Source organism: Mandrillus leucophaeus, unplaced genomic scaffold (genome assembly GCF_000951045.1).
Source record: "Mandrillus leucophaeus isolate KB7577 unplaced genomic scaffold, Mleu.le_1.0 Scaffold436, whole genome shotgun sequence".
Classification (NCBI taxonomy): domain Eukaryota; kingdom Metazoa; phylum Chordata; class Mammalia; order Primates; family Cercopithecidae; genus Mandrillus; species Mandrillus leucophaeus.
In genome coordinates this window covers 591,487-602,213 of record NW_012104654.1, presented here as the reverse complement: position 1 = coordinate 602,213, position 10,727 = coordinate 591,487, and the positions used below count along the sequence as shown (strand labels likewise).

Genomic DNA, 10,727 nt, shown 5'->3' with positions numbered 1-10,727 from the left:
GGAGGGGGGAGGGATAGCATTAGGAGATATACCTAATGTAAATGACGAGTTAATGGGTGCAGCACACCAACTTGGCAGATGTATACATATGTAACAAACCTGCACGTTGTGCACATGTACCCTAGAACATAAAGTATAATAATAAAAAAAAAAACTGGTAACATCTGAATAAATTTGGATTATACCACTATCAGTTTCCTACTTGTAATATTGTTATTACATAGTTATGCAGATGTTCCCACTGGGGAAACTAGATGAAGATCATATAGATGTCTCTGTATTATTTCTTATAACTGTATATGAATCAAGTATCTCAATATAAAAAATTTAATATATGAATGTTTTCTCTAAAATCTCCACATCCAACAAGTTTCACCAAAGCATCTGTGTGCCTCCTTTCTCTTATTATGTTGGATTAGGTTATAGATGCTTAACTTACAAAGTAACAGCTAACCTTTTTTGACCGTTAGAGCACTTAGTTTTTAAGCACTTTCTATGTGCTGGCTCATTTAATCCTCACAGGAAACCTAGGTAGTAAGTTTCTCATTTTATGAGGAAACTGAGGCACAAAGAGGTTAGTAACTTGTCCAAAGTTGATTTGGCCACTTCTTGATGAAGCTGTGATTTGAACTCAGCTTCTGAGCCTATACTCTAACTACTACTCTGTACTTCCTTTCAGTAAATATTGTGGTGATTTCAATGTTTTTGTCTACTATCGTGAGATGCAGGCCATGTTACATGCAGAGAGTCCGTGGATTTTTATATGATCTGTAATTCCTGAAACTGTTTACAGAGTGAAATAATGTCCCATTGGATGGGATTAGGACTAGGTTATCCCTGTTCCATCTCATCCTAACAGTTTTTAATCTGCTTTTCAGTCTATCATAAACTTTTGGTTTTAGTTTTGTCACTTAGCAGAGTTACTCTTCTTTTCACTTCATCCCAGCTTGTTCCTTACACCTTTGATAAGCTTCGTTAGCAAGCTGTAGTCCCTGGGCCACATTCTGTTCTCTCCCTGTTTTGAACAGGCTATGAGCTAAGTGTGGTTATTACATCTTTTTAAAACATTGAAAAAGTCCAAAGAAAAATATTTTGTGGCACCTGAAAAGTGTATGGATTCCGATTTCAGTGTCCATAAAGAGAGTTTTACCGGAACATAACCATATTCATTCATTTATGTATTGTGATAACTGCTTTTGTTCGCCGAGGCAGAATTGATTAATTACAGTGGAGACTGCATGGCCCGGAAAGCCTATAATATTTACTATCAGACTCTAAGAAAAAGGTTGCCAATCCCTGTCATAGAGTACCAAGGTGAGGGAAGAACAAAGGGGAGGCTCTTCTGCAAGTTCATTCTCCGAGTGTAGTGTCTCTTTGATGATTTATAAGAGATAATGAATTTACGTGACAGTTCTGAAGGATATGATGAAAAACATTAGGAAAAGCATCATCAATGCAAAATCACGAGCCCATATGTAGAAAAGGTAGTCAAATGGTGGCAGCTTTTTAATAAAATACTAATTTTCCCAGTGAGCCAAAAGCTGAGGCTGGGCCTTCTCCCCCACCTCTTTCCCCAAGCTCCTTTTTCCTGTTGTCAAGACTCAGCTAATCCTCAAATGAAACTGTGTTTTCTGATAATAATGCTTTAGATGCAATTTCTAGTTTAAGGAGGCCCTAATCATTCAATGAAGACATTTACTGAGGCTTCCTTTGGACCTGAAAAAAGCAAGGGAACTGCTAACATATCTGAAATTCAAACTGGCTGTCAATCCTATATATTGGTTATAATAGAATGATTGGAGAGTTGGGAATAATTAGAGATAAAAATAGCATTGTGTCTCGAACTCACATACATTTGCTAATTGGGCTTCTCTGCTTTAAACCTTGTTCAGGCCTGGTCATTTTATCAGGGAAATAATTATCTATGGGTTCTTCTCTTATAATGCTGTTCCTTTTATTTTGCTTTTCAATGCAAAGTGTAAACACTTATAGAGGTATAATATTTAATCAAATAACAAATGTGCTTATTGGGAAATAGTTTGTACCTATTTACACTTAAACATTATTAGAGTTTGGATGTCATTTGTGGTAACATTAAATATTGAAATAAAGAGACTCCAATAACATTACCTGGGGTCCAGAGCTTTTATTAATTTTGTTTTCATTAGAGGAATGCTTTATTTGCCAGTTTTTTGTTTTGCTTTACTTTTTGCTTCATTCAGTATTCGAAAATATGCTTTCAAACAAGATTCAGGTATCATAGATTGTCAGTAGCTAGTAATTAATAAATATCATCCCTTATGTGCCTATGCATAAGCAATCCAGTGGTTAAAGTCTTGGGAGCCATGCAGTGTATTCAAGTTAAATGTATGGCACACTAGTTTATTAACATGTCAAGCATCCCAAACTGAACTATTAAATGGATACAAAGAATCCCCAAGTCATCTCTGGAAGTCATTTAACTCCTTTAGACTGTGGGATAGACTGGCAGTAATGTCACCATTTGAAGAAACATGCTAGCAGCCGAAAATAAATAAAGAAATAAATAATAGAAAGCAGCTTTAAATAAGCATACTGAGAGAATTTGGGTTCATATTTATCTCTGGGCATTCCCACCATTTAAAATAAATAAATAATCAATAGTTAAGGAAAATGTTATATATTTGTATATTTAATTCCAAAGCATGAATTAGCTCCGAGTTCAATTTATTTCCTCTTTATTTCCAGGTTCACTTTTCCAATAACACTAGACCCACTTCTACGCACATGCATGCTTATCAAATCTTCAATCAACTCTTTCTTCTTTAGTAAGGAGGTCCTTAGTTGCTGAGAATATGTACCTGAAAGTAGAAAAGTGGAACTTCATAAGATCACCAAATTAGTTTCAGGTTAATTAAATATCAATAAATTATTTTTAAAAGGCAGGTTTGACGTTTCTGCCACTCCAATATAAAACTTCTCTATAAACTGATTTCAGAGGAATATATGTCAATGTGTGTTTGTGCAAAGTCTTGTGTCCTATGTAGTTTAGGTATATAATCTAAAACAAATACATTATAATAAAAACATTTTTGTCAATTAATAGGCATTAGAATATTTGCCTGATTTTTAAAAAGTGAAGTCATTATATATTTTTAAATATAAATATGAAGAAAAAAATATAAACCACCCATAGTATAACCTCCTAGAGATAACCATAGTTTTGTGTGTGCATACTTTATACTATAACTTATTTAACCACTACTCTATCTGGGGACATTTAGATTATTTCCAGGTTTCCTGTTACTATAAATAATATTGCAATGAATAGCCTTGGATTGCATCATTGGCTGCAGCTCTAAATGTTTCTTCACAGTAGATTTCTAGGTGGGTAATTGCTGAGTATGTGGCTTAGAAAATTTCTTGGAGTGGGTGAAGTAGAAAATCAAGCATTTGAGAGTCTATTTATGTCTCTGAACAATTGTTTTCTCTTGTAGTTAGTGTTTAAAATATAAGCACTATGAGCATTTGCCAGCTAGTGAGACACCAGCTGCAAACACCATCAGATTACAAATCTAAATTTTAATTTTCTGATCACAGAGGAAAACAAACTCACTATTTTTCTAGAACATACAAACTGCCAGGCTCAGGAAATGGGCTTTTTGTGCCTCCCAGTGGCATAGCAAGGTTTGTTGAAGGAGGAGCCACCATTTTTGACACAAAATTTCTTCATTTGCATTGAAGCCTTTACTAACCCACGAGTTACTCTCAATTCTGTTATGTTCTATTTAGGAGTCATCAATACGCTCCTTCCCTAACTCTCTCTCTCTCTCTCTCTCTCTCTTTCTCTCTCTCTCTCACTCACCCTTTCTCTCTTTCTCCCATGACATAACCCATCAAAATTTAGTGGTTAACTTAACTCTGGGTACATCCTCTTCATACCTTCTCTTGGATACCTCAACCTTCAGCTATTAGCCCATGTCTTTCTAGACTAAATAACAATGATCTTTAGAGGTTTTTCTCATAGTGACATCTCTAGCCCTTTTATTTCTGAACCTCGTCTGTTCCTGCTCATCACTGTTACAAACAGCCATAGTGTTCAGGTCATCATCCAGCTCCATCAACTGTCCTTGGGGTGAAGCTCTTCCAGGTTCTTCTCACAGTTAAATAAGTGCCTTTCGTATGTTTCTTTTTATATAATCATGGTACATTGGAACAGAAAAGATGGGACTTTGTGTATCATCTACTTTCCATACACTTCTTTTTCAGTTGAAAGAACTGAGGGCTAAATTAGTTAGTTAACTTGCTCATGGTTACACAGTTATTTGATATTTTTTGTTTTCATATTTGTTGACTCAGTATTAACAAATATGATATATTAACATGCAAAATTATATAGGAGTTTTATGTTTTTAACAAAGTGTGATTCATAGTAAGATTTATCAAGTGCATTTAAACTATTTGATTTGAAGATATCAAAATAACAAGAACCTTTTTGCATATTACGTAGACACTTATTTTAGTTCTTCTTGTCTTCTGCCCTGATGATGTGATTTCCTTGAGAACTACAGAGACAAGCACTGCTTCACCTTCTCTCCTGTCCCAACCTAACAACATATTATCCCCCAGGGACAAAAGAAAAACATACTGGAGGATCCATGCAGGTACATTCAGAGCCCAGTTGAACCACTAGAGATTTAAGCAAACCTCTTGAGATGAAATCTCAATGTTCCTGTAACTATTTAACTTTTGGACGTGGTATTTCCTTGACCCAAGACCCTCTTTAACTGTGATTATACAAACCAAATGGAAAGTCTTGTTTCTTGGTCTGCAAACAATTGTTTGTGTCAAACGTTAAAATAACCTCAATAAAGTGAAACGCTCACTCCTACTATTTGGCTACTTGCATACCAACTCCCTAAAGTTTGCAGACCAGCTGAATCACTAACAACTCTGTAGCAAGACGAAGGAAGTGGCTTCCAAATCTGAAGCTGTCTTGGAGAAAAGCTTTATAAAATAAATATGTGTGTGTGTATATATATATACTTACTGTGTGTGTGTGTATACACACACACACACAAATATAACATTTTGGAGAAAAGCTTTATAAAATAAGTGTATATATATATACACTTATTTTTTGTGTGTATATATATGTGTATATATACATACACACACACATAGATATGTAACATTTTCATATTCAGCCAAATACCAATAATATTTTCATTTATGTAGTAGACATTTCTTTGAGTTATTCAAAGTGAGTGCAAGATAGAAAAAATATTGCTGGTGATTTGAGTAAGACAGTTAATATGATTTTTAAAATATGGAAGAAAAGGCCCTACAGATCATCCTCAGCAGTACAGAATTTAAAAATATACAGTCCTTACTGGTGCTGATGCCTGGGCAGCCTCTGTTCAAAATATTTTTAAAATATGGGTGATCAACATTTAAAAATATTCATTTGGTATTTCTACTTTAGTAGCAAGGCTGCTGAAATAATATTTCCTCTAAAAATGAAATTGGTTTGAGTTACAATAACACCAAAATAATAAACTTATCTGTCAATAATAGCCGTGAGTTATCTGAGTTTTTTGGATCAGCAAATCATGAGGATTTTTAATTACTAAGGTTAAAACAAACTAGATATATAAAAGCTCTAAAATACCTTGGGAAATGGTAGCACTAGAACTACCATTGTTAATTGCTATTTTAATATGGAGATTACAGGAATATGTAACAATTCTAACACTAAAATGCACAAATGTAAAAATTAGTTTTGCCCCTGTTTTCTAGTTGTTTATATAATTCTAAAGAGTTATTGCCACTCAAACAGCCCTTGATACAAGGTTTCAATGCTCATTGGTTGAAATGACATCAAAAAAGGACAAAAATAATATGTATAGGGTTCAGGCATCTCTCTGCTTACTCAAAGAAGCTTACTCAACCTCATTCTAATTCTATAAGGGACTTTTTTTTTTCTGTGCCCTCAGATGAGACTATTTGAATATAGTATTTACTTCAATGAAAAACTCTAAATTTGTAGCAAGTTCCAACTTACTAAAAATTAATTACTCAGATTGCTGCAAGTTAATTACTTATTTGAGAGTCATTCAAAAAGCAACATGAAGTGAATCTACATGCCAGCTGACTTTTTTACTCTTTATTTCTTCAACCGAATGCCTCTCAAAGAGCCTCTCTATTTACATGAAAGCAATGTTTATTTTCAGTTTAAGAAGGGCAAGAGTTTATGTGCTGCAAATGTTTCCTAAGCTTATATTCAAGTCTTCTCAATTCCATGGCAAGTAAACACCAGGTTATGACTGCTAGTGTTCAGGCTAATAGTAAAAAATAATGTTGATCTGGGGGATCTGTTTATACTTTTTTGTTGTATTTTGGGAATCGTGCTTTTTTTCTTTTCTTTCTGACTCTTCCTTGCTGCTGTTCACAGGAAATATGAGGAAAAGGACAATATGTTGATATAAACAGTTACTATGTAGTGCAAAAAGAAGTACTGTCTATCTTCCTATCAGTTGTGTGCTCTTGGGGTTCACCTCTTGAGAGGAATATGTATGACATTGGATTCCCCTAATGCCATTTCCCTCTTCCTCACAATTCAGCACATTCATACTTGATTGACCCTTTCAAAAGACATGGGAGCTGGGGTTGACCACCTTGTTTACTCCTTGTGTGCTGTGGCTGTGCTGCTGAGATTTTCTCTTCCTCTCCAGCCAATTGCCTCCTTCCTAAGCCGTGGTTCCTAGAGAGCACACAGTCCACATAGATGTCCCAGAAGAGTTGAGCCAGATCCCAAAACAGTGCTCCATGCTTCAAGTTCTCAGATGACTTCAGGTAGATCATAAAATCCCAGAAGCCTGAAACAGTGTTGGAAATGCGAGGCTTCCGCATTTCCAGGAGAAGCACTGAGGAGGATTCCCAGCACTGAGGATCAGCTTGGTTAAGAGCCAGCAGGTCTGTCTGGCTATGGCAGAAGAAAGGAGATACACAGCACATTCCCACAATGAGCAGGGAGCAAGTGAAGCTCAAGGGGTGGTGGATCCCTCCTCTGTTCCCAGGATCTGCCATGGCCCTAAAACCGTACAGGATGGAAATATTTCATATCAGTCCCCGCTTATACTCCACTCAGTAAAGAAAATAAGTATACCCTTAAGAACCTGAATTCCAGCAAAGGAAACACATCATTGTCGCAAAATAGGGAAATCTTAGCCAGGCTCCCATATCACAAGCTCCATTCTATCTAAAATGACTCAGTGCCAGGCCAGGGAGTGAGCATAAATCCAAGATAGGCCAAGAAATATTCACTCCTAAGATGTGTTCCTTTACAAGATGAATAAATTAATCTGCTAATCTGTTTTTCCCTAGTACAGAAGAATGTAATCTAAAAGAATACTAAGTGAACATTTAAAATTTTGCTGCATGGCTTTAACTATTCCATAATATCTTAGTGAAGCCTGGCTCTCCTAATCTAGGACTTACATATAATTAAGAATTTAAATATATTTAATCTTTAGATGCATTCCTGTTCACAGTGACTTTTAATTTTTTAAAAAATACATTAGAATTGTCAAATGTTATAGTGAAATTAACACAAGACAATGTGCTAAAAGTATGGATGAATATATGTGGAAACAAAGAGACATATATTCAACCAATTAGAGTAGAATCAATAAGCATTTTACAAATACCTAAAATGTTCTGCAATTCTGATATAACCTTCATAAAGATAATGTTTTATAATTTCTCTATTATTGCTATGAATCCCAAGGATTTTTAAAAAAATGTGACTCTCATTCAACTTTTCTGGCTTCCAATGTCTTGCCATAAAATTGGGGCATCCACAGACCACTTTGAAATTTTTCTTTTGCTACCACTTCAGACAAGTGCAATGATAAATGATGCTCTTAAAATAATAGTAATCTAAAAGTTCACGTTTTGCCAGAAAAAGTGTATCCATTCCCTCACAGACTATACAAAATGTATATCACGTTTAAACAGCTCTAACATAAAGAAAAAATAAGAAGGGCACATGCTGCTTACTTTCAGGTTTGTACTATATTTCCAAACCTTTAGACATTAGTATCATGAAAGCAAGCAAAATGCAGCTTATGGGAATACTCTTATATTGGAACATTTAATGATAACACCATAAGATGGATAGTCTGTCTCTTCTGAACAGCAGTAGGACATGTTTAGGTACTGTTCAATAAATATTTCAGAAAGTGTCTTTGAACATGCATGTTCCTATATTGAAGAAGCATGTTAGAGATACAAGAGTATTCAAAAACTATTTTCTCTATCTTTCACATCATATATGCATTATCTCTACTTGAAATCATATTTGTTGTGTCCCTTTCCAAACTAAAATATCGAGGTACCTTGAAGGGTGGTTTTCCTAAAGGACAAGTCTAAGTTTTCAGAGGGCAGGACTCTGTCCAACGTACTGAAGTTGGCGTTACCCAGGACTCCCTGTCTGCTGGCGCCACGGCGCTCAAATTGGCTCCTTTAGGTCCCCTTCTAAATTTTAGGAGAGGCTTCCCAGACCCTGAAAAGATGTTTCTCTGAGTTCCTTGAACCTGGAGTCCTCCATGCACCCCGCTACGAGCCCCGCGCTCAGTCTCGGCCCCGCACTTGATTCCACAGCCTCACCCTCCGCAGGGCGGAGCTGCCTGGGACCCGCTCTGTCCTTTGGGCCCCACTCACCTCCTGACTCGGCGGCTCTATTCCCAGATGGCACAAGGGCTTCCCTCCACACTCACCCGCCTGGCCCCTTCCGGGTTTCCTCGAACTCGTGGAGAGAGTTCCCTCGAGTGCGCGGAGAGAAAACGCTCAGGCTGCTCCCGAGCGAGTGGCTGTCCCCAGCTTCCGCGTCCTGGAGGCTACCGTGCCTCTACTTAAGCAGTGGGAGTGCTCGGCGCCTCTCCAAGTCTACGTCAAAGCTCCTGGAAACTGCCGCCACCTCTCGCCTCCAAGTCCATCTCCCGCACCCTCCTCTTCTCTCCCTCCCCGGAGAATTTCGGTTCAGGAAAGCAGCAGGCTTGGCCACACACTCTCTCATCGGCCCTGACCCGCACCCACTCTGCACCTGGCGGAGTTGAGCCTCGGTGCGGCTGGGCTTCCCGCTCCCACCTCGTGGGGGCGTGCCGCTGCGGCGGGAACTGCAAAGTTAGGGCCCAGCTCCGCGCGGGTCCAGGGAACAGAGGGGTTCCCGCTCACCGCATGGGCCTCGTCTCAAAATAAAGGGGTGTGAGGGAACACTGTGGACTCTTGGGGTCGGAGGAGCGACGTGAGCACCCTCTCGACACTCAGCAAGGGCTCAGAGGAAATAAGGCGCCTTCTCCATATATTCCGGGCGTGAATTTCTCCTGCCTGCCTGTAGCCCTGGGCTGAAAGGAGAAAAACACCCCCGAGGGCAGAGATGAGGATAGGGACTTGGCGCTGCTGGAAGCTCCCCCTGACTGGGGCCAGGACACCTGGTTGTTTGCAGACCCTGGCCTGGGTCACTCAGGAGACTGGGTTGCTGCTGGCATCGCTTTGGTCAGCCCCTCAACCCCCCAACAACCCCGCTCCAGATTTCACAGCAGGGTCCCTGATTCCCAAGAAAAAAAGCGCCTGGGATTCCCTTTGATTCTCACCTCACAGCTAGTTACTATCCTAGTCCCAGATTAGAGCCCTGTCACTGCTCCAGTGCTCCTCTGAACATAAGTGCCCACCTTAACTGAAACACACCCAGTCAAGGGGCCTGAGGCAAAAGTCTTCCCTTTGCAAGTGTTTCCAGGTTTTGGCCTTCCCCTGAAAATTCCTTCAGCCCCTGAAAACCACTTGTAGTCTCCATTAACTGAAGGCTTTTGTGCCAGCTCAATAGTATCCATGGTTACCTTCGGAGGGGCACAAGGCTTTATAGTAAGATTTGCTGAAGCCACAGAGAAGCAGCCCCCTCCCCAAGGCACTATTAAATAGGAGGTCTGAAGAGGAGTTCTGGGGGGCTCTGAGCTATTGCTCCTGCTCGGAAATGATGGAGTGTACTTCAGTTTCTCCACGTGTGAGCTGGGTATCTAATGCCTGCTTCTATTCACCCTATAGGGCTGTGGAATAAGACCAGGGTGAAGTCTTGGACTTGCTTCCTGAATTTCAAGGAGCTTATGCCTTTGGAGAAAACATACTTCAGGACATCATCTAGGAGAAGTTCACCAACCTAACGAGACAGGGCAACATTTAAATTCAGGAAATCCAGACAACCCCAGTAAGACATTCCATGACAAGATCAACCCCAAGACACGTAATCATCAGATTGACAGAGAAAGCATTTGGAAGTGACTCATGAACGTCTGGAAAAAGGAATTGTACCGGTATCCTAAGGCCAAAGGGTTGGGGGTGCAATTTCAGGGGTAGAAGACAGTACAAGCAAAGGCAGGGAGAAAGTGCTCACCGCAGTTCATGCTTCTAGGGAGCGAAGTCAAAGAAAGGACTGTAGAGAGGGAAGGTTGGACAGAACAGAGGTAAAGATGTGTCCCCTGCTTTGGGACATGTCAATAGTTACATTATTGTTGAAAACATTAATATATAAATATGCAGTGCTTACTTTATTTTCAAGTGCCAATGTGTTAGGCACTATTTTACATGCTGTGTATACAGAAGGAACAAAACAAAGTCCTTGGACGCATGTAGCTTACATGCTAGTTGAGTCTGGAGTGGCAGTGAAAAAAAATTTATTGATATTTTAATTT

The 10,727-nt window shown here is 38.9% G+C and overlaps 1 protein-coding gene across 1 annotated transcript; it reads right to left on the bottom strand.

Moving 5' to 3' along the window:
* Positions 1-2,645: 2,645 nt before the first annotated feature.
* Positions 2,646-7,072, bottom strand: LOC105549374. The gene is made up of 2 exons (XM_011993879.1): positions 6,657-7,072; positions 2,646-2,840 (listed from the first exon to the last, which is right to left on the bottom strand). The coding sequence occupies exons 1-2, from the start codon at positions 7,066-7,068 to the stop codon at positions 2,707-2,709; spliced, it is 546 nt and encodes a 181-aa protein (XP_011849269.1). The 5' UTR covers positions 7,069-7,072; the 3' UTR covers positions 2,646-2,706.
* Positions 7,073-10,727: the final 3,655 nt, after the last annotated feature.

Excerpts from the sequence above, each read along its gene's own strand:
- LOC105549374 (XM_011993879.1), bottom strand. The coding sequence starts at position 7,068 with ATGGCAGATCCTGGGAACAGAGGAGGGATCCACCACCCCTTGAGCTTC. Across the intron at positions 2,841-6,656 it reads GCACACAAGGAGTAAACAAG|GTACATATTCTCAGCAACTA; the intron begins GTGGTCAACCCC and ends TTCTACTTTCAG.